General features: G+C 55.4%; 2 protein-coding genes across 5 annotated transcripts; both read right to left on the minus strand.

Moving 5' to 3' along the window:
* On the minus strand, positions 1-21934 carry LOC113888885 (leukocyte immunoglobulin-like receptor subfamily B member 3). Of its 4 annotated transcripts, none has more exons than XM_027535852.1 (11): positions 21765-21934; positions 21576-21611; positions 21115-21399; positions 20672-20974; positions 20143-20454; positions 19631-19933; positions 18241-18357; positions 2709-2751; positions 2592-2629; positions 2261-2313; positions 1-1370 (listed from the first exon to the last, which is right to left on the minus strand). In XM_027535852.1, exons 1-11 carry the CDS (start codon positions 21796-21798, stop codon positions 1224-1226), a joined length of 1671 nt encoding a protein of 556 aa, XP_027391653.1. In that variant the 5' UTR covers positions 21799-21934; the 3' UTR covers positions 1-1223. The 4 variants fall into 4 exon arrangements, with proteins under 4 accessions (XP_027391653.1, XP_027391652.1, XP_027391650.1 ...); XM_027535851.1 differs by lacking the exon at positions 18241-18357 and adding an exon at positions 5057-5173 and having other exon boundaries at positions 21765-21932; XM_027535849.1 differs by lacking the exons at positions 18241-18357; positions 19631-19933; positions 20143-20454 and adding exons at positions 5057-5173; positions 6448-6750; positions 6959-7270 and having other exon boundaries at positions 21765-21914.
* LOC113888892 (leukocyte immunoglobulin-like receptor subfamily A member 5) lies at positions 7469-8654 on the minus strand. Its single transcript, XM_027535859.1, is given in 5 exon segments — positions 7469-7521; positions 7524-7790; positions 7922-8206; positions 8380-8415; positions 8567-8654. Coding segments are annotated over 5 exon segments (675 nt in total). The 5' UTR covers positions 8601-8654.
* Positions 21935-23468: the final 1534 nt, after the last annotated feature.

Here is a 23468-nt window from a genome sequence, read left to right on the forward strand (position 1 = left end):
TGCGTGATATGTGGTCCATTTTATTTACTGATGAATCCTCTTTGTGAATGTTTGTTTAGGAAAACAAACCAGGGAAAAAGAGCTTCCTGAGATTTTCCCGTTTTGTAGTTTCCATGTCACCGTTTGGTCTCAGGTTTTTCTGGTGCAGTGAAATGTTTTGTGGAGTGTGCCCTTCCTTCCTTCTCCCCTCTCTGCATAAGCTGTGTAAGCTCGGTAGGTGTGTGTACGAGTGTGTGTGTTTCATGAGTGCCCGCATGTTCAGATGCATTCACCTGTGAAACTCTCTGGACTCAGAGTTCACTTTAACATATAGGACAATTCAGATTTTCTGTTTATCCTTATGTCCATAATTTTGATAAATTTTATTTTTGAGGCTTTTGGTCTGTGTCATCTACATTTTCTACTATAATAGCATAAAAGTGCCCTTCGATGAAGCTTTTACCTTTCTAAAGTCTGAAGGACCTGCCGTCGTGTCCTGATGGCGGTAAAGCAACACCTTCTCTCTTTCTGACTTGGTCCTTGTGCCTAGCATGTGTGAGTGTGGTCCACGCCCTCAGGGACGAAGCTTTCTGGCTTTTCTGATTTTCCTCTCCTTGTTTGTCCTCAGTGGTAGCTACCCTTGTCATTGTTGTTTCCCTCTTCCTCCCTTCGTTTGGAGTAATGTGCTGATCTTTTTCAAAATCACTGATAATTGAGAGTCTGTTGCCTTCTTTATAAAATGAGGATATTAATCATCTTTTTTCAGGAAACTGAAACATGCCTTTCAGTGTTTTAGTAATCTGTTTATTTGTGGCTGTGCTGGGTCTTCCCTGCTTCGTGTGGGCTCTCTCTGGTTGCAGCGAGTGGAGGCTGCTGCCTGGCTGTGCACGGACTGCTCACACTCGGGCTTCTCTCGAGGAACACCAGAGCTTCAGAGGAAGCTCTGGGCACCAGGGCTTCGGCAGCTGCAGCGCCCCTAGGCTCAGCTGTCCGGCAGCAAGTGGATCAGACCCATGTCCCATGCATTGGTTGGCAGACTCTTAACCGCTGGGCCACCGGGGGTCCAGGATGCTGTTTCTGAGGGTAGAACCAGTTGACCCGAAAGGGTCCCTGGGGCTCTTGGTGGTCTGTTAGGAGCCCAGGTACTGGCTGCTGGTGGTTAGGTGGTGTCCATTGCTGGCAGCTCCCGTGCCTCCTGGGGTCTGAGATCTGTCCCGGGAGCCTGGGGTCGGGTCCTTCCTGGGCTAGCGAACGGCGAGAGCAGCGTACTCACTGGGCTCTGCTGGGGGCTCCCCTGACGGGGGAGCCGGGGGTGCGGCCATCCCCCTTCTGACGATCGAGTGGTTCAGCTGGGCGTAGGTCACGTCCTGGGGGGCTTCAGATGTGGCAGCCTGCGGGGGGGAAGGTGTGTGAGATGGAGCGCCTGGGGCCCCGGAGAGGAGGGACCCATCTGCTGTGCATCTGTCCATCCTTCCCGGAATCCCCCCGACCGGGAGGACAGGGGGTGCCTCCCACCTTCGTGATCTCGGGGGCTCACAGGGCGCCCATCCCCTCCTGGGGGCCTGCCTCCTGCCTGTTGTGCTGGAGGGAGGCAGTGAGGCAGGACAGGCGCCTTCTGGGTCCGCCGCCCTCGGGTCAGGTCAGCTCTCTCTCCTGATGGAAGCTCCAGGGGCCTCCTGTCACCCGGGAGCCTCGGGGTGCTTTGTGCAGCCCTGGTTTCTGTCTGAGCCCGGACCTCTTGCTCATCTGGCCCGGCACACGGCCGTCTTCCTGCTAAAGCGCGTCCCTCCTGCCTCAGGACCTTCCTCCCGAGTCTGCCTGCCCCGAGCGCCCAGTCCCGTCTCTTGATTTACTTTCCTCGTCAGCACCTTGCATTCTGGGACTCCGCCAGCTTGTTGGCGTGGGGCCCCTCTCACCACGAGCTGAGCGCCTGCCGTACCTGCAGGGCCTGGGGGGTGGCGCCCGCTCTCCTGCGCCCTTTGCTGGGGGGTGACATAGGGGGGCCTGGGCCATGTGGGCCATCCACTGATGCATGCGTCCTCATGAAACCTGGGGCTGCACACCCACACCAGAAGGTCAGCCAGAGGACATAGCGCCCTGAAGGACGGGCCATGAGGTCACAGGGCAAGGGGAGGGTGGGGTCACATCAGGACCCAGGGAGCCGGGAAGGAGGGGTGGGGTGGGCGTGGCTGGAGCTGGGGTGTGAGCACAGCAACGCGTGCGCTGGGCTGAGTTTGGCAAAAGGAGGTCTGTGGTGGCCAGACGGGAGCAAGGGTCTCACCCGATGGTCCAGCTGCAGCCCCACCTCAGAGTGTGTGTCGCTCACGGCAGCATCTGCAGCAGAGCAGGGGGCACCGCTAGGTAGGGTTCGGAGAGCCTCAGGGCTGGAGCCCCCGCCCTGCACCCTGGGGGGGGAGGTGCTGTGTAGTCTCCCACCCTTCTGAGCATCCCCCCCACGGCCTCCAGAGGTCTCTGTGCCCCCCACCCTGCACCCGAAAGTGCTGTGTGGGGTTTCAGTCCTCAGCCCCGGTTCCCCACCCTTCTGAGTGTCTCCCCCCACTGTCTCTAGAAGTCTCTGTGCCCCCCCGCGGGCCGCTGCCTCTCCTGCTCACAGATGGCCTGGTCCTGGGCGCCTGTGGCTGGGCTGGAGCTGAGGAGGAGACACTGTGTCAGGGGGAGAAGGTGGGGTGGTGTGGGTGGGGCTCTGGGGGTGTTGGGGCGGGAGTTACCTGCTCTGCGGGCCCCTGTCCTCAGGCCCTGGGTCTGCCGCCCCTGTCGGAGGTTGGAAATCAGCCTCAGCCTGGGCTGGGTCTCGGGACAGAGGCTCGGCCCCGGGGACATGGTGCCCCCGCCCTCCACGTGGGATTCAGGAGGAGAGAAGGCAGCCTGGGTTCGTGGTGCATGTCAGTTCGTGACATTGAGAAGGAGGGGAATGGCTTAAATGAGTGCATGTGGGCTGACAGTGGGTGTTTCTTTCCACTGGATTTTCAGATTTGAGATTCTGGAAAAATTTTTAAATGAAATATCGTTGATTTGTAATATATTAGTTTCAGGCATACAACATATGATTCAATGTTTTTATAGGTTATACTCCATTTAAAGTTATTACGAAATAATTGCTACATTCCCTGTGCTATCCAGTATATCCTTCTTGCTTATTTCATACACAGTAGTCTGTGTCTCTAGTCCACACCCCTCATCTGCCCAACCCCCCGGTAACCATTAGTTATTTTTCTGTATCAAGGACTCTGTTTCTGTTTTTCATATATGTTCCTTTGTATTATTTTCCAGATTCAGTATGTACCAATGCTATCATAAAGCGCTTATGTTCCTCCGAGTTATTTCAGTAAGCGTAATACTCTCTAGGTTCATGTATGCTGTTGCAAATGGCAGAGTTTCCTTCTTTTTTATGGCTGAGTAATATTCCATTGTATGTATATGTGGGCATACACACACACACACACACACACACACACTGCGGGGAGCCGGTGAGGCATTCTGCTCATGACAAAGGTCATGAGGAAGGAGGCTCGGCATACGCAAAGGCGGGATCGAGCGTCAGGAGTCCCCCCGGATATTCTCGAGCATTTTCCCCCAAAAAACCAGAGTCTGCCTACTTTATTGCTTTGTGCTCTCACCTCTGACTTTACTGGGGGCTGTCCCCTACCACCATCTCTCTCTCTCTGTCAAAGAGTTAACTTACAACTCCAATTAATAAAGTTCCTGGGCAATTAGGAGTGTTTAAATCCAAACCCTTCTGATGGCTCTCTAACTCGCCTGACAAGTTTACCCGGACTCCTGCAGCTATGCATACGATTGTTTACAGTCTCCCAGCCTCGAGAGGCATGGGAAGCTTAAGATATTCAAATAGCTTAGAGCCTCTCAGAGAGTTAGAAACTGTCAGAATAAACTAGTAAAGGATTTCATTGATGAGTCAATGCTTGTTGCCAAGTTTTCACATCCCCTGAATTGTATCCTTGAATATGTATCAATTAATAGTGGGTATGTAGAAAAAATAAGTAGTGGCCTTGGTGTTAGTAACTTTAGACCCTTAAGGTAATAAATTCTTTCTTTGTTGTAAACCCATTACACATCCGCCCTATAGGAATGCAATTTTATCTTTGGAAGATGGTGCCAAACCTTAAAATAATTACTCTTAGAGAAAATAAGTCTTTGTTGATAAGTCCTTGTCAAGAGTCATAAAATGTTAGTAGGCCTTCTGGCCAGAAGATGATGTAAATCACCTAAACCATTTGTATACGATAAATTTGCAGGAAAGAAACCTTGGTTTTTGATAAGAATCAAAGACTGCTGACTTTGCATCCCCTATTATCCTCTATGTGTAACTTAGGGTATAAAAGCCCCTGTTAAAAATAAAGCTACGGGCCTTGTTCACCAGCGCTTGGTCTCCCCATGTCATTCTTCCCTTTAACTTCCAGCTGAGTCTCCATCTGGAGCGCGGAACCCACCACGCTTACTAATTATGCCTGGGCTTCTAAGACCCACTCGAGAAGGTGTCTAGGGTGAGGCACCTTCCGCTATTCGAGAGGGCGCCTGCGGCCTACGTAAGTGGTGCAAACTTCTTGTCTTGAAGTTTTATTGGTCTCCCGCGTAAACCAAGCTACTCAGCTTCTTTTCTCCACTGAATTTTCCTACTGAGCTATCCTCATTCTATTGTTCTCTATATCTCTAATTAGCATATAAATAGTCGCTGACGCCGTCTCCCCTTCGAATACCCTGGATCAGCCGGGGCTGGTCCTCGGCAACACACACCACATTTTCTCTGTTCATTCATCTGTTGCTGGACAGTTGGGTTGGTCACATATCTTGGCTATTGTAAATTGGCTACATGAATATTGGAATGTTTGTATCTTTTCAAATTAGTGTTTTCATTTTATTGAAACATATACCCAGCAGTGGATTTGCTGGATCATATGATAATTCTGCTTTTCGTTTTTAAGGAACCTCCACATGGTGGGAAAAAAATTTTTAAGCTGACTGTTCCCATGTCCTTGTTTTCCCTCTTTCTGATGCCCTAAGGCCTCCAGGGGTCCGAGTCACCCCGTTCCCTACTCACGCAACTTCCTGCGTCTGTCCTGACCCCGGTGTCGGAGGAAGAGGAAGAGGAGGACGAGGAGCAGCAGGACGAAGGTCACCGAGACCCCGATGAGGACACTCAGGTACCACGTGAGGCCTGGGGCATCAGAGATGCCTGAGTGAGCCAGGGGTGCCGTTTAACTGGGCACCTGCTGTGTGCAGACTCGTGCTGGGGTCTGTGCGTCCATCTCCAGCCCATCCCACCCATTTATAGACGAGGAGACTGAGGCCCAGAGAGGGAGATCACGGGCCCTGGTGACCCAGCCTGGAGGTGGCAGAGCCGGGACTGGAACCAGGGCCGTGGGCACCCTGAGCTCCTCCTGAGCTGGCCCCCAGGAGGACACCAGCTTTCTACTCTGGGGGCCCCTCACCTGCAGGGGGCTGTCCAAGGGTCTCACCTGGAGCTGAGGGTCCTCCCTTGTCCCCTCCCCTCCCCCACCGCAGCGGGGGCGGGGGGAGGGGCAGGCTGCAAGGAGTGGCCTCTGTGTCCTCCCCTCCCTCCCCACACGCTGCAGTGGAGTGCACAGATCCCCACAGTCAGCTCCTCGGGGGCTCCCTGTGCTCCTCGTCCGATGCGGAGTTACACCCAGGTCAGAACTGAGGAAATCTAAGATCTGGGGCACGGGTCTCTCCTTTTACACTGGGAGAAGCTGAGGCCCGCACGGGGGTGTCGTGACGGTGAGGGAGTCCACATCAGTGTCTCCAGAGGCGCCTGAACCGGGGGCATAACTCAGCCCTGCTCCTCCCCAGAACCGCCACCACGTCCCCAAGAGCCTGCTCCCCTTTCTGCAGTTTCTGACTCCACTGAGGGGTGGAGCTGATGGAACTGATGCCTGGAGGCCCCTGGGGGTCAGGAAGAGGGTAGGGGCGGGGCCGCTTTCCCCCTCCGCAGCCGTGCTCCCCCTGCCTGGGCCCCCGGACCCCTGCCCCTTCACCCAGCAGCTCAGAGCCCCTGAAGCCTGTGTTTCCCGTTGATGACCTGAGGGGGTATTAGATCTTCCGGCTCCCACACTGCCCTGGGCTGGGCTGTCTCCCCTGAGCATAGAGCCCCGAGACTCCATAGGTTCGAATCTGGGGTGTGGCTGGGAGAATGGGACCTTGGGAGGTTGAGCCCAGGAAGGAGTGCACCGGGCCGACCTGGGGTCCCCACCTCACTCCCCTCTGCCCTGCATGGCCCTGTGGCCTCCGCGAGACCCTCGCACTGCCCACCTGCCCTTCCGGGACCCCAGTGCGGGAGGAAGGGGCGGGGCGCAGGCTCCGAGGCCCATCCCTCAGGGGGCCCCTCCCTCAACGCCCCCTCCTCCACCACCGCACTGGGCTCCCAGGGCAGAGCCCCGAGCTGCTGAGTGAGACGGACAGACCTTGCCTCACCTGAGACCACGAGCACCAGGGGCTCACTGGGCTGTGACAGCAGGTAGGGGTCTGTGCTGAGTGAGCCGTAGCACCTGTAGGTGCCCCCGTGGGCTGAGGTCACAGGGCTCAAGGAGAACTCGGCCTGGTACCGACCGTCTTGGTCCTGGGAGCGCAGACGCAGGGGGCGATCGGCTTCCCCCTCCTTGGACAGAAGGAAAGTGTCCGTCCTCTCTCCTGACTGACACAGCAGGGTCACGGTCTCCCCCGGGGCCACCGAGGGCCCTGGTCTCACAGAGAGGGAGGATCTGTCTCTGAGCCGTCCTGCAGAGAGGAAGGGGGTGCGGGTGCCGGGCCTGGTTCTGAGCGAGACTCCGCGGGCCTCTCTGGCCCCTCAGCACTGTCTCTGTTTCTCTGAGTCTCGCTCCACCCTGACCCTGTCTGTCTCCTCCCTGAGACCACTCCCCCTGGTCCCAGCATCTCCCCTGGGGCTCCCCAGTGGGGCCTGTGCAGAGTCTGGTCCCCGACTGACCCGCTGGCTCCTCACCTGCCACCAGCAGCTCCAGGGTCTCACTGGGGGCCGACCACTCGGAGGAGAGGCCGTGTCCACCGTAGCATCTGTACTGGCCCCTGTGGATGGTGCCCACCGGGCCCAGGGGGAAGTCGGCCTGAGAGAGCCCCCCCTGGGGCCTCTGGGCAGGGCGCTGGGGGAGGTCCTGTCCCCCCTCCTCGGACAGAGCGAATCTGGTGTAGCTGACATCAGAGTGACACTGGAGGGTCAGGTTCTGTCCAGAGGTGATGACAGGGCCCTGCGGGGTCAGGAGGGAGGGCTTCCCAGACTGCCCTGGGGAGAGACACGCGCTGGGCTGTTGCGACCGCTTCCCCCGTGGACTGCCCTTTCCCAAACCGGACTCAAGCCTCGTCGTGTCTCAGTCTGTGTGTCTGTCCTGTGAGCCCCCTGCTCGTCTCCCCACCCTCTCACAGGGGCTCCCCTGGGAGCAGAGACCCCAGTACGTTGTCTTGCCTGCACAATTGTATGGGGTCAGGACAGGACTTCCTCACCTGAGACCAGGAACTCCAGGGGGTCGCTGGGGCCGACCACACCCTGGGGGTGTCCCTGTAAAAGCCGTAGCATCTGAACGTCCACCTGTGCCCGGGAGTCACAGGGCCAATGGGGAACAGGGCCTGAGTCTGCCCGTCAGGCCGTTGCTCTCCATCAAGGGTCCAAGAGGACTTGTCTTCTCCTTCCTTCGTCAGAAGGAATCTGTTAAATCCCTGACGGGAGCCACATTGGAGGATCACGTTCCCTCCTGAGGTCACCACAGGGCTCGGCAGGGCTGAGAGGCTGGGTTTGCTGTAGGATCCTAGGAGAGAAGGAGGCAGCTGGTTCTGTGGGGCTCCCCCCTCCCGCCCAGGGCTGAACTGTGAGAGGGACAGCCCCTGAGAGCAGACCCCCTCCCGAGGGCAGAGCCCGAGGCCCCCGAGTGTCCCTCACCTGTCACCACCAGCTCCAGGGGGTCACTGGGCTCTGACCAGCCAGTGGGGGTGCTGTGGTAGCACCGATAGCTCCCTGCGTGGTCCTCTCCCATGTGTTGGATGGAGAACTTGGCCTTGTCCAGGGGCTCCAGGGGTTTCTGTCTGTCCCAGAGAACCGGGCTTCCCTCTTTATCCAGATGGAACTCCTGGGCCCCCAGAGTCCCCCAGCACCAGATGGTCATGGGGCTCCCCCAGAGGACCACAGAGCCCGGCTCAGCCCAGATGGTAGGTTTGGGGAGGGTCCCTGGAAGGAAATCAGAGGCAGGCTCACCAGGCGCCCCCCAGGCCCAATTCTCAGCCCAGACCTCCAGACTTCCCATCTGTCTGTGAACCCTGAACTTCCCTTCCCCTCCCCGCAGCCTGGGAGTGACCCTTGTCCCCACAAGAGGAGGGAGCTGGGCCCTGGGACAGACTCACCGGCCTGCACCTGGGTCCTCAGGCCCACACTCAGCCCTGGAAGAGAGCGCCCTGTGAGAGGTGTGCCCTCAGCTCTGAGCAGCGCCTCTCCACTCCGCGAGTCTCCTGGGCCCTGGGGTCCCCTGATGGAGCAGGTTGGCTGGGGGTTCCCTCCAGACCTGGGCTCCCCCTGCCCCTCCCATCTCACCAAGGCAGAGCAGGGCGGGGAGTGCGGGGGCCATGGCGTCTCCTCCCTGCGGTCCAGGCTGTGAGCGTGGAGGAGGCCTGGGTGTCCTCCGGACAGATGGACCACAGCGTGTGTCCTCTCAGAGGCTGGTGCTTCCTGTCACGCTGCTGTCACATCAGCGTCCCTACAGGAAGGTGAACAGCATCTTCTTAAAAGCCTGGCATCATCTCCATGACAGTCCCAGTGTGTTCCTGAGACGCCCCTTCCAATTGAAATCATCCAGGACGTGGCCTTCTCTTTGCGAGCCTCGCCTCGGGGTCTGCTTGATCCTCTGCCCGCCTGTCAGCAGGTCCCTGTGGGGTCCTCACCGTGAATGGGGTCACCAGGCCCTGGAGATGCTTTGGAGAGAATGCCAGCCCCTGATGCTCACGAGACTCTGATCCCCAGAGACACATTTTTTTTTTTTTAATTGGAGGATCGTTACTTTACAATATGGTGCTGGTTTCATTCATACATCAACATGGATCGGCCGTGTGTGTCACATGCCCTCCCTCTAGAACCTCCCTCCCCTCTAGGTTGTCACAGAGCCCCTGTGTGAGCTCCCTGAGTCACACAGCACATTCCCCCGTGGTCTGTTTAACACGTGCTGGTGTGCGCGTTTCCATGCTACTCTCTCCACTCGTCTCACCCTCTCCCTCCCCTCTGTGTCCACAAGTCTGCTCTTTATCTCCCTGGGCTCAGTGGAGTCCATGTGGCCGAGAGCCCAGAGGAGATGCTCAGGGAATAAGGAAGAAAATTGACTCCTCCCCTGCCCCGGAGTGTGGGCTCCCCCGTCACAGCCCCCTTCAGGGCGTCTCTCTGTATCGCATCACTGTCCAGCCCGCCTTCCTGGGAACAAGCCCCTGGGTGCTTCCTGCCTCCTCGGGGCCCCGGGGTCCTTGGGCACAGTCTCCTCCCGGGCTTGTCATTGCCTGCAAGCTTTAGGGAGTATTGATCGTGGTCAGAGATTTTACTCTGTTGGAGAACAGATGCTCCTGTAAACGTGTGCCCGCTGCTCATGTGACCTGGGGCGGCGGTGCCCTTTCTCGGTGCCTGAGGTTCCTCCTCTGCCTTTTGTCCCGACCCCAGCCCTCAGAGGGGCTGTGGGCTCTTGCTACCGTCATCATGGTCAATTTGCAGACAAGGTGATCACAGGAGAGGGTGGACGTGAAGGGCAGGCAGGCTGAGACTGCACGAAGAGGGTGAGTGTGGTGCCCACCCGGAGCCTCCTCTGCTCCTAACGCTGAGACGTGCTTGGAGAGTGTTTCTGAAACACATAGCCACAGACAAGAGCAAAAAGAAAGTTCCCCAAATGGAGGGGAACCACAGCAAAGTACAGGAGGTAGGCTGTGTAGGGGGTGGGGATCATCTCGAGGTCAGAGGAAGGTTTCCACTCATGTGGACATATAGAGGGAACCATGGTCACAGAAAAATAAAGGGAGGCAAGCACATGGATTATTTTGTAGAAGAACTACAAAATTTTCACCACTGAAAAGAGGTGAAAATTTTCAACATGAACAATACAGTAGATTCAACACATTAAAAAGTGATGCAGCCAAGAAGACAGCTGAGCGGCCACGTATGAAGTTGGAGTATAGCATTGAGGAAATGGTCCAGAGTGCAGCACAGAGTGCAGACAGGGAGATTCAGGAGAGGCGGGCCTGTGCTGAGGGCCAGTGTGGTATCTGTCCTAAGTGTCAGACGGGAAGACGCTCACGACAGAGAGCAACGGCTGAGGAAGCAAGTAACAGAACCTCCTTTACTGAGGAGAACCGACCTGCGAAGGGCTGGGACTCATGTGTGTGCACGTGACACCTGAGGGCCGCCCTGCTGGGCTCCTGACTGAGACTCGGTGCTCATACTTAGGGGCCTGGGCGGGATCAGCGGCCACGGATCCAGACACGGCACACTTGAGCTAAAGACCCCACACCCTGCAACGGAGAGCCTGTGTGCCACAGTGACCTCAACAAATAGGTTACTTAACGTCATATTTTTAAAAATAAATGGAAGTAACATCTGTATCTTGACCTTTCATAGTAAACTGAGAGACTGCAGGTTAAATTTAAAAAGTATTTCGCACTGAATTATACAATTTGAAACAGTTAATTCTAAGTAAATTTCAACTGGAAAAAAAAAAATCAAGGCCGACTGGACCGAGGCCCTAAGAATGTCCTGAAACTACTTCCTGTGGAAAACGCAGATTATCAAGAGAATGACCAGCCCACAGGGAGCAGACTGCCCCCTACCAAAAGGGGGCGCTAAGGGATACTGGAGTCATGCCGTCAGGGAATTAACCAGGAGGAGTTCCCCTGAGTCGGAGCACTTGCAAGGGGCAGAAGTGAGAGCTTCATGCAGAGCACATCCCCAGCTTCCAGGAGGTTCAGCCTCCCGGTGTGGGCCGTGCCTCAGCCTCAACCCGCCAGGTCTGAGAGAGGAGGTGGGCTCTGGGGGCATGGGGCCCTTAACCTTCACAAGCGTTTTCCTCTCCTAGTACTTGAGTCACACGCTGGATTCCAAATAGGAAGTGTTCTCAAGCAACTTGATAAAAAGAGAATGAGCGTGAAAGAAGGCATTTCCAGAGGTGCAAGTTCTTGGATATTGACGGTTTTCACACAGAAAGGAATGCTAAGAGATGGCAGAGAGACAGTGAGATACAACAGAGAGGAACGCATGTCTGAAAATGAGCTTTGGAAAAGTACACAGACACACACTTGCACGCATAAACACACCCACACGTGTGCATGGAGAGAGACGTGCGCATGCCCACACACGTGTATATGAGTACCCAGAGTTCAGGTGAAGTACCGTTAGAACTTTGTCTTTTCTAAAGGAGGAGGAGAACGTGTACGTGTTCAGAAATAAAAATGTAAATACGTATTTTAAGCATGAGAGCAAGTGCTAAAATGAGAAATGGAATAACTCCCAATGTGCCTGGTGTAATTAAATGAAAGAAAAGCTTTTCAGCTTTACTGAGGTATAATTGACAAAACTGATGCTGTAAAGAGCAATATTGCATAGGAACCTGGAATGTTAGGTCCATGAATCAAGGCAAATTGGAAGTGGTCAAACAGGAGATGGCAAGAGTGAACGTCGACATTCTAGGAATCAGCGAACTAAAAGGGACTGAATGGGTGAATTTAACTCAGATGACCATTATATCCTACTACTATGGGCAGGAATCCCTAGAAGAAATGGAGTAGCCATCATGGTCAACAAGAGAGTCCGAAATGCAGTACTTGGATGCAATCTCAAAAATGACAGAATGATCTCTGTTCATTTCCAAGGCAAACCATTCAGTATCACAGGTAATCCAAGTCTATGTCCAAACCAGTAATGCTGAAGAAGCTGAATGATTGTATGAAGCCCTACAAGACCTTTTAGAACTAACACCCCCCAAATATGTCCTTTTCATTATAGGGGACTGGAATGCAATAGTAGGAAGTCAAGAAACTCCTGGAGTAACAGGCAAATTTGGCCTTGGAGTACAGAATGAAGCAGGGCAACAGCTAATAGAGTGTTGCCAAGAGAACGCACTGGTCTAGCAAACACCCTCTTCCAACAACACAAGAGAAGACTCTACACATGGACATCACCAGATGGTCAACACCAAAATCAGATTGATGATATTCTTCACAGCCAAAGATGGAGAAGCTCTATACAGTCAGTAAAAACATGACCAGGAGCTGACTGTGGCTCAGATCATGAACTCCTTATTACCAAATTCAGACTTAAATTGAAGAAAGTAGGGAAAACCACTAGACCATTCAGGTATGACCTAAATCAAATCCCTTATGATTATACAGTGGAAGTGAGAAATAGATTTAAGGGACTAGATCTGATAGAGTGCCTGATGAATTCTGGACTGAGGTTTGTGACTTTGTACAGGAACAGGGATCAAGACTATCCCCATGGAAAAGAAATGCAAAAAATGGCTGTCTGAGGAGGCCTTACATATAGCTGTGAAAAGAAGAGAAGTGAAAAGCAAAGGAGAAAAGGAAAGATATTCCCATCTGAATGCAAAGTTCCAAAAATAGCAAGGAGAGCTAAAAAAGCCTTCCTCAGCAATCATGCAAACAATAGAGGAAAACAACATAATGGGAAAGACTAGAGATCTCTTAAGAAAATTAGAGATACCAAGGGACATTCATGCAAGATGGGCACAATAAAGGACAGAAATGGTATGGACCTAACAGAAGCAGAAAGATATTAAGAGGTGGCAAGAATATACAGAAGAACTGTACAAAACAGATCTTCATGACCCAGATATCATAATGGTGTGATCACTCACCTAGAGCCACACATCCTGGAATGTGAAGTCAAGTGGGCCTTAGGAAGCATCACTTTGAACAAAGCTAGTGGAGGTGATGAGAATTCCAGTTCAGCTATTTCAAATCCTGAAAGAGTGATGCTGTGAAAGTGCTGCACTCAATATGCCAGCAAAGTTGGAAAACTCAGCAGTGGCCACAGGACTGGAAAAGGTCAGTTTTCATTCCAATCCCAAAGAAAGGCAATGCCAAAGAATGCTCAAACTCCGCACAATTGCAGTCATCTCACACACTAGTAAAGAAGTGCTCCAAATTCTCCAAGCAGGCTTCAAAGTACGTGAACATGAACTTCCAGATGTTCAAGCTGATTTTAGAAAAGGCAGAGAACCAGAGATCAAGTTGCCAGCATTTTGCTGGATCATTGAAAAGCAAGAGAGTTCCAGAAAAACCATCTATTTCTGCTTTATTGACTATGCAAAGCCTTTGACTGTGTGGATCACAATAAAATGTGGAAAATTCTGAAAGAGATGAGAATACCATATCATCTGACCTGTCTCTTGAGAACCTGTATGCAGGTCAGGAAGCAACAGTTAGAACTGGGACATGGAACAACAGACTGGTTCCAAATAGGAAAAGGAGTATGTCAAGGCTGTATATTGTCACCCTGCTTAATTAACTGATATGCAGAGTACATCATGAGAAACCCTGGACTGGATGAAACACAAGCTGGAATCGTAAAAAGCTTCCCTCAGCAATCAATGCAAACAAATAGAGGAAAACAACAGAATGGGAAAGACTAGAGATCTCTTCAAGAAAATGAGAGATACCAAGGGAACACTTCATGCAAAGATGGGCACAATAAAGGACAGAAATGGTATGGATCTAACAGAAGCAGAAGATATTAAGAGGTGGCAAGAATACACAGAAGAACTGTACAAAAACAGATCTTCATGACCCAGATAATCACAATGGTGTGATCACTCACCTAGAGCCACACATCCTGGAATGTGAAGTCAAGTGGGCCTTAGGAAGCATCACTTTGAATAAAGCTAGTGGAGATGATGGAATTCCAGTTGAGCTATTTCAAATTCTGAAAGATGAAAGATGATGCTGTGAAAGTGCTGCACTCAATATGCCAGCAAAGTTGGAAAACTCAGCAGTGGCCACAGGACTGGAAAAGGTCAGTTTCATTCCAATCCCAAAGAAAGGCAATGCCAAAGAATGCTCAAACTACCACACGGTTGCACTCATCTCACACGCTAGTAAAGTAGTCCTCCAAATTCTCCAAGCCAGGCTTCAAAGTACATGAACTGTGAACTTCCAGATGTTCAAGCTGGTTTTAGAAAAGGCAGAGAAACCAGAGATCAAATCGCTGCAACTGGAGAAAAGCCCACACAGCAACAATGAATAAATAAACAAACATAAAAAATAGATTTCTAGTGCAGGTTTTAAAAGATGCTTTGATAAATGATAGGAAATTCCCTTCTACTTACGACTTTTTCATTATAAATTGGTGGTGTATTTTATCAGAAAACTTTTGATCTGTTATCATGATGTTTTAAAATTTCTTCTTTTAATATTTGAATTGTATTGATGGATTTTTGTGGATGAAACCAACCACACATTGTGACAAAAATAGGTGCATATGCGTGATATGTGGTCCATTTATTTACTGATGAATCCTCTTTGTGAATGTTTGTTTAGGAAAACAAACCAGGGAAAAAGAGCTTCCTGAGATTTTCCCGTTTTGTAGTTTCCATGTCACCGTTTGGTCTCAGGTTTTTCTGGTGCAGTGAAATGTTTTGTGGAGTGTGCCCTTCCTTCCTTCTCCCCTCTCTGCATAAGCTGTGTAAGCTCGGTAGGTGTGTGTACGAGTGTGTGTGTTTCATGAGTGCCCGCATGTTCAGATGCATTCACCTGTGAAACTCTCTGGACTCAGAGTTCACTTTAACATATAGGACAATTCAGATTTTCTGTTTATCCTTATGTCCATAATTTTGATAAATTTTATTTTTGAGGCTTTTGGTCTGTGTCATCTACATTTTCTACTATAATAGCATAAAAGTGCCCTTCGATGAAGCTTTTACCATTCTAAAGTCTGAAGGACCTGCCGTCATGTCCTGATGGCGGTAAAGCAACACCTTCTCTCTTTCTGACTTGGTCCTTGTGCCTAGCATGTGTGAGTGTGATCCACGCCCTCAGGGACGAAGCTTTCTGGCTTTTCTGATTTTCCTCTCCTTGTTTGTCCTCAGTGGTAGCTACCCCTGTCATTGTTGTTTCCCTGTCCCTCCCTTCGTTTGGAGTAATGTGCTGATATTTTTCAAAATCACTGATAATTGAGAGTCTGTTGTCTTCTTTATAAAATGAGGATATTAATTATCTTTTTTAAGGAAACTGAAACATGCCTTTCAGTTTTTTAGTAATCTGTTTATTTGTGGCTGTGCTGGGTCTTCCCTGCTTCGTGTGGGCCCTCTCTGATTGCAGCGAGTGGAGGCTGCTGCCTGGCTGTGCACGGACTGCTCACACTCGGGCTTCTCTCGAGGAAGACTAGAGCTTCAGAGGAAGCTCTGGGCACCAGGGCTTCGGCAGCTACAGCGCCCCTAGGCTCAGCTGTCCGGCAGCAAGTGGATCAGACCCATGTCCTGTGCATTGGCTGGCAGACTCTTAACCACTGGGCCACCGGGGGTCCAGGATGCTGTTTCTGAGGGTAGAACCAGTTGACCCGAAAGGGTCCCCGGGGCTCCTGGTGGTCTGTTAGGAGCCCAGGTACTGGCTGCTGGTGGTTAGGTGGTGTCCATTGCTGGCAGCTCCCGTGCCTCCTGGGGTCTGAGATCTGGTCCCGGGAGCCTGGGGTTGGGTCCTTCCTGGGCTAGCGGACGGCGAGAGCAGCGTACTCACTGGGCTCTGCTGGGGGCTCCCCTGACGGGGGAGCCGGGGGTGCGGCCATCCCCCTTCTGACGATCGAGTGGTTCAGCTGGGCGTAGGTCACGTCCTGGGGGGCTTCAGATGTGGCAGACTGCGGGGGGGAAGTTGTGTGAGATGGGGTGCCTGGGGGCCTGGAGAGGAGGCACCCATCTGCTGTGCATCTGTCCATCCTTCCCGGAATCCCCCCGACCGGGAGGACAGGGGGTGCCTCCCGCCTTAGTGATCTCGGGGGCTCACAGGGCGCCCGTCCCCTCCTGGGGGCCTGCCTCCCGCCTGTTGTGCTGGAGGGAGGCAGTGAGGCAGGACAGGTGCCTCCTGGGTCCGCCGCCCTCGGGTCAGGTCAGCTCTCTCTCCTGGTGGAAACTCCAGGGGCCTCCTGATGCCCAGGAGCCTCTGGGAGCTTTGTGCAGCCCTGGTTTCTGTCTGAGCCCGGACCTCTTGCTCATCTGGCCTGGCACACAGCTGTCTTCCTGCTAAAGCGCGTCCCTCCTGCCTCAGGACCTTCCTCCCGAGTCTGCCTGCCCCAAGCGCCCAGTGCCGTCTCTTGATTTACTTTCCTCATCAGCACCTTGCATTCTGGGACTCCGCCAGCTTGTTGGCGTGGGGCCCCTCTCACCACGAGCTGAGCGCCTGCCGTACCTGCAGGGCCTGGGGGGTGGCGCCCGCTCTCCCGCACCCTTTGCTGGGGGTGAAGGAGAGGAGCCTGGGCCATGTGGGCCATCCACTGATGCACGCATCCTCATGAGACCTGGGGCTGCACCCCTACACCATAAGGTCAGCCAGAGGACATGGCGCCCTGAAGGAGGGGCCGTGAGGTCACAGGGCAAGGGGAGGGTGGGGTCACATCAGGACCCAGGGAGCCGGGAAGGAGGGGTGGGGTGGGCGTGGCTGGAGCTGGGGTGTGAGCACAGCAACACGTGCGCTGGGCTGAGTTTGGCAACAGGAGGTCTGTGGTGGCCAGACGGGAGCAAGGGTCTCACCCGATGGTCCAGCTGTAGCCCCACCTCAGAGTGTGTGTCGCTCACGGCAGCATCTGCAGCAGAGCAGAGGGCACCGCTAGGTAGGGTTCAGAGAGCCTCAGGGCTGGAGCCCCCGCCCTGCAGCCTGGGTGGGGGGCTGCTGTGTAGTCTCCCACCCTTCTGAGCATCCCCCCCACGGCCTCCAGAGGTCTCTGTGCCCCCCCGACCCTGCACCCGAAAGTGCTGTGTGGGGTTTCAGTCCCCAGCCCCGGTCCCCCATCCTTCTGAGCACCCCCCCCACTGCCTCCAGAAGTCTCTGTGCCCTCCCGTGGGCCGCCGCCTCTCCTGCTCACAGATGGCCTGGTCCTGGGAGTCTGTGGCTGGGCTGGAGCTGAGGAGGAGACACTGTGTCAGGGGGAGAAGGTGGGGTGCTGTGGGTGGGGGGCTCTGGGGGTGTACGGGCGGGGGTTACCTGCTCTGCGGGCCCCTGTCCTCGGGCCCTGGGTCTGCGGCCCCTGTGGGAGGTCGGAAATCAGCCTCGGCCTGGGCTGGGACCCGGGACAGAGGCTCGGCCCCGGGGACGTGGTGCCCACGCCCTCCACGTGGGATTCAGGAGGAGAGAAGGCAGCCTGGGCTCGTGGTGCGTGTCAGTTCGTGACATTGAAAAGGAGGGGAATGGCTTAAATGAGTGCACGTGGGTGACAGTGGGTGTTTTTTTCCACTAGATTTTCAGATTTGAGATTATGGAAAAATTTTTAAATGAAATACCGTTGACTTGTAACATATTAGTTTCAGGCATACAACATATGAATCAATGTTTTTATAGGTTATACTCCATTTAAAGTTATTATGAAATAATTGCTACATTCCCTGTGCTATCCAGTATATCCTTCTTGTTTATTTCATACACAGTAGTCTGTGTCTCTCAGTCCACACCCCTCATCTGCCCGAGCCCCCAGTAACCATTAGTTATTTTTCCGTATCAAGGACTCTGTTTCTGTTTTTCATATATGTTCCTTTGTATTATTTTCCAGATTCAGTATGTACCAATGCTATCATAAAGTGTTTATGTTCCTCTGAGTTATTTCAGTAAGCGTAATACTCTCTAGGTTCATGTGTGCTGTTGCAAATGGCAGAGTTTCCTTCTTTTTTATGGCTGAGTAATATTCCATTGTATGTATCTGTGGATACACACACACACACACACACCACATTTTCTCTGTTCATTTCTTGCTGGACAGTTGGGTTGCTGACATATCTTGGCTATTGTAAATTGCCTACATGAATATTGGAATGTTTGTGTCTTTTCAAATTAGTTTTCATTTTATTGAAACATATAGGCAGCAGTGGATTTGCTGGATCATATGGTAATTCTGCTTTTACTTTTTAAGGAACCTCCATATGGTGGGAAAACATTTTTTAAACTGACTGTTCCCATGTCCTTGGTTTCCCTCTGTCTGATGCCCTAAGGCCTCCAGGGGTCCGAGTCACCCCGTTCCCTACTCACGTGACTTCCTGCGTCTGTCCTGACCCCGGTGGTGGAGGAAGAGGAAGAGGAGGACGAGGAGCAGCAGGACGAAGGTCACCGAGACCCCGATGAGGGCACTCAGGTACCACGTGAGGCCTGGGGCACCAGAGACGCCTGAGTGAGCCAGGGGTGCCATTTAACTGGGCACCTGCTGTGTGCAGACTCGTGCTGGGGTCTGTGCATCCATCTCCAGCCCACCCGACCCATTTATAGACGAGGAGACTGAGGCCCAGAGAGGGAGATCACTCAGGGGCCCTGGTGACCCAGCCTGGAGGTGGCAGAGCCGGGACTGGAACCAGGGCCGTGGGCACCCTGAGCTCCTCCTGAGCTGGCCCCCAGGAGGAAACCAGCTTTCTGCTCTGGGGCCCTCACCTGCAGGGGGCTGTCCGAGGGTCTCACCTGGAGCTGAGGGTCCTCCCTTGTCCCCTCCCCTCCCCCACCGCAGCGGGGGCGGGGGGAGGGGCGGGCTGCGTGGAGGGGCCTCTGGGTCCTCCCCTCCCTCCCCACACGCTGCAGTGGAGGGCACAGATCCCCACAGTCACCTCCTCGGGGGCTCCCTGTGCTCCTCGCCCGATGTGGGGTCACACCCAGGTCAGAACTGAGGAAATCTAAGATCTGGGGCACGGGTCTCTCCTTTTACACCGGGAGAAGCTGAGGCCCGCACGGGGGGTGGTGACAGTGAGGGAGTCCACATCAGTGTCTCCAGAGGCGCCTGAACCGGCGGCATATTCAGCCCTGCTCGGCCCCGGACCCGCCATCACCTCCCCACGAGCCTGCTCCCCTCTCTGCAGTGTCTGACTCCACTGAGGGGTGGAGCTGATGGAACTGATGCCAAGAGGCCCCTGGGGGTCAGGAAGGGGGCGGGGGCGGAGCCGCTTTCCCTCTCTGCAGCCCTGCTCCCCCAGCCTGGGCCCCCCGACCCCTGGCCCTTCACCCGGCAGCCCAGAGCCCCTGCAGCCTGTGTTTCCCGTTGATGACCTGAGGGGGTATTAGATCTTCCGGCTCCCACACCGCCCTGGGCTGGGCTGTCTCCCCTGAGCACAGAGCCCCGAGACGCCATAGGTTCGGATCTGGGTCTGTGGCAGGGAGAATGGGATCTTGGGAGGTTGAGCCCAGGAAGGGGTGCCCTGGGCTGACCCGGGGTCCCCACCTCACTCCCCTCTGCCCTGCACGGCCCTGTGGCCTCCCCGAGACCCTCGCACTGCCCACCTGCCCCTCCGGGACCCCAGTGCGGGAGGAAGGGGCGGGGCGCGGGCTCTGAGGCTCCTCCCCCAGGAGGCCCTCCCTCAGCGCCCCCTCCTCCACCACCGTCCTGCGCTCTCAGGGCAGAGCCTGGAGCTGCTGAGTTGACGGACAGACTGGGCCTCACCTGAGACCACGAGCGCCAGGGGCTCACTGGGCTGTGACAGCAGGTAGGGGTCTGTGCTGAGTGAGCGGTAGCACCTGTAGGTGCCCCCGTGGGCTGAGGTCACAGGGCTCAAGGAGAACTCGGCCTGGTACCGCCCGTCTTGGTCCTGGGAGCGCAGACGCAGGGGGCGATGGGCTGCCCCCTCCTTGAACAGAAGGAAAGTGTCCGTCCTCTCTCCTGACTGACACAGCAGGGTCACGGTCTCCCCCAGGGCCACCGAGGGGCCCGGCCGCACAGAGAGGGAGGGTCTGTCTCTGAGCCGTCCTGCAGAGAGGAAGGGGGTGCGGGCGCTGGGCCTGGTTCTGGCGAGACTTCGCGGGCCTCTCTGGCCCATCAGCGCTGTCTCTGTTTCTCCGAGTCTCTCCCCTCCCCCTACCCCGTCTGTGTCCCTCCCTGGGACCCCTCCCCCTGGTCCCAGCATCACCCCTGGGGCTCCCTGGTGGGGCCTGTGCAGAGTCTGGCCCCCGACTGACCTGCTGGCTCTTCTCCTGCCACCAGCAGCTCCAGGGGCTCACTGGGGGCCGACCACTCGGAGGAGAGGCCGTGTCCACCGTAGCAAATGTACCGGCCCCCGTGGACTGTGCCCACCGGGCCCAGGGGGAAGTCGGCCTGAGCAAGCCTCCCCTGGGACCTCTGGGCAGGGCGCTGGGGGAGGTCCTGTCCCCCCTCCTTGGACAGAGCGAATCTGGTGTAGCTGACATCAGAGCGACACTGGAGGGTCAGGTTCTGTCCAGAGGTGATGACAGGGCCCTGTGGGGTCAGGAGGGAGGGCTTCCCAGACTGCCCTGGGGAAAGACACGCACTGGGTTGTAGGGACTGCTTCCCCCATGAATGCCCCTCTCCCAGCCTGGCCCCAGGCCTCACCGTGTCTCAGTCTGTGTGTCTGTCCTGTGAGCCCCACGCTCCTCTCCCCACCCTCTCACAGGGGCTCCCCTGGGAGCAGAGACCCCAGTACGTTGTCTTGTCTGCACAAATGTATGGGGTGAGGATGGGATTCCTCACCTGAGACCAGGAGCTCCAGGGGGTCGCTGGGGGCTGACCACACCCGGGGGTTGTGCCTGTAAAAGCTGTAGCATTTGAACATCCACCTGTGCCCGGGGGTCACAGGGCCCACGGGGAGCAGGGCCTGGGTCTGCCCGTCAGTTCGTTGCTCTCCATCCAGGGTCCAAGAGGACTTGTCTTCTCCTTCCTTAGTCAGAAGGAATCTGTTAAATCCCTGACTGGGGCCACACTGGAGGGTCACGTTCCCTCCCGACATCACCACAGGGCTCGGTAGGGCTGAGAGGCTGGGTTTGCTGTAGGATCCTAGGAGAGAAGGAGGCAGCTGGATCTGTGGGGCTCCCCCTTCCCCCCCCCCCCGCCCAGGGCTGGGCTGTGAGAGGGACACCCCCTGAGAGCAGACCCCCTCCTGAGGGCAGAGCCCGTAGCCCCCGAGAGTCCCTCACCTGTCACCACCAGCTCCAGGGGGTCACTGGGCTCTGACCAGCCAGTGCGGGTGCTGTGGTAGCACCGATAGCTCCCTGCGTGGTCCTGTCCCATGTGTTGGATGGAGAACCTGGCCTTGTCCCGGGGCTCCAGGGGTTTCTGTCTGTCCCAGAGAACCAGGCTTCCCTCTTTATCCAGATGGAACTCCTGGGCCCCCAGGGTCCCCCGACACCAGATGGTCACGGGGCTCCCCCAGGGGACCACAGAGCCGGGCTCAGCCCAGATGGTGGGTTTGGGGAGGGTCCCTGGAAGGAAATCAGAGGCGGGCTCACCAGGAGTCCCCCCCATGCCCCGGCTCTCAGCCCAGACCTCCCAGACTCCCCGTCCGTCCGTGAGCCCTGAGCTGCCCTCCCCCTGCCCACAGCCTGGGGGTGACCTTGTCCCCACGAGAGGAGGGAGCTGGGCCCTGGGACAGACTCACCGGCCTGCACCTGGGTCCTCAGGCCCACACTCAGCCCTGGAAGAGAGCGCCCTGTGAGAGGTGTGCCCTCAGCCCTGAGCAGCGCCTCTCCACCCCGGGAGCCTCCTGGGCCCTGGGGTCCCCTGATGGAGCAGGCTGGCTGGGGGGGGTCCCTCCAGACCAGGGTCCCCCTGCCCCTCCTCATCTCACCGAGGCAGAGCAGGGCAGAGAGCGCAGGGGCCATGGCGTCTCCTCCCTGCGGTCCAGGCTGTGAGGATGGAGGAAAACTGGGTGCCCTCCGGACAGACAGACCACAGGGTGTGTCCTCTCTGGGGCTTGGGCTTCCTGTCACACGGCTGTCACATCAGCGTCCCCGCAGGAAGGGGAACAGCCTCTTCTTGAAAGCCTGGCTTCGTCCCCGTGACAGTCCCAGTGTGTTCCTGAGACGCCCTTTCCAGTTGAAGTCATCCAGGACGCGGCCTTCTCTTTGTCAGCCTCGCCTCGGGGTCTGCTTCCTCCTCTGCCCGCCTGTCAGCAGGTCCCTGAGGGGTCTTCACCCTGAATGGGGTCACCAGGCCCTGGAGATGCTTCGGGGAGGATGCCAGCCCCTGCGGCCCACAGGACTCAGATTCCCAGAGAAACTTTTTTTTTTTTTTAAATTGGAGGATCGTTACTTTACAATAAGGTGCTGGTTTCTGCCATACAGCAGCATGGATCGGCTGTGTGTGTCACATGCCCTCCCTGTAGAACCTCCCTCCCCTCTAGGTTGTCACAGAGCCCCTCTGTGAGCTCCCTGAGTCTCACGGCACATTCCTCCATGGTGTATTTTACACGTGCTGGTGTGCACGTTTCCATGCTACTCTCTCCATTCGTCCCACACTCTCCCTCCCCTCTGTGTCCACAAGTCTGCTCTTTATGAGGGACACACGGTCAGCGTCACCCTGGGCTCAGTGGAGTCCATGTGGCCGAGAGCCCAGAGGAGATGCTCAGGGAATAAGGAAGGAAACTGACTCCTCCCCTGCCCCGGAGTGTGGGTTTTCCCTGTCACAGCCCCCTTCGGGGTGTCTCTCTTTATCGCATCACCGTCCAGCCTGCCTTCCTGGGAACAAGCCCCTGGGTGCTTCCTGCCTCCTTGGGGCCCCGGGGTCCTGGGGCTCAGTCTCCTCCCAGTCTTGTCATCACCTGAAAGCTTTAGAGGGTATTGATTGTGGTCAGAGCTCTCACTCTGATGGAGAACAGATACTCCTGTAAACGTGTGCCCGCTGCTCATGTAACCTGGGGTGGCGGTGCCGTTTCTCAGTGCCTGAGGTTCCTCCCTTGCCTGTTGTCCAGACCCCAGCCCTCAGAGGGGCTGCGGGCTCTTGCTGCCGTCATCATGGTCAATTTACAGACGAGGTGACGGCAGGAGAGGGTGGACGTGAAGGGCTGCGGAATGAGACTGCACCGAAGGGGGTGAGTGTGGTGCCCACCCAGAGCCTCCTCTGCTCCTAACTCTGAGATGTGCTTGGAGAGTGTTTCTGAAACACCACAGACAAGGGCAGAAAGAAAGTTCCCCAAATGGAGGGGAACCACAGCAAAGCAGGGGAGGTAGGCGGTGTGGCCCTGGCTTGGGGATCATCTGGAGGTCAGAGGAAGGTTCCACCCATGTGGACACACAGAGGGAACCATGGTCACAGAAAAATAAAGGGAGGCAAGTATGTGGATAATTTTGTAGAACAGGTGGTTACTGAAAAGAGGTGAAAATTTTCAACGTGAACAATCCAGTAGATTCAACACGTTAAAAAGTCATGCAGCCAAGAAGGCAGCCGAGTGGCCCCGTATGAAGTCGGAGCACAGCATTGAGGAAATGGTCCAGAGTGCAGCATAGAGAGCAGACAGGGAGATTCAGGAGAGGCGGGCCTGTGCTGAGGGCCA

The sequence above is a fragment of the Bos indicus x Bos taurus genome, unplaced genomic scaffold, assembly GCF_003369695.1.
Source record: "Bos indicus x Bos taurus breed Angus x Brahman F1 hybrid unplaced genomic scaffold, Bos_hybrid_MaternalHap_v2.0 tig00002862_arrow_arrow_obj, whole genome shotgun sequence".
NCBI classification, from domain to species: domain Eukaryota; kingdom Metazoa; phylum Chordata; class Mammalia; order Artiodactyla; family Bovidae; genus Bos; species Bos indicus x Bos taurus.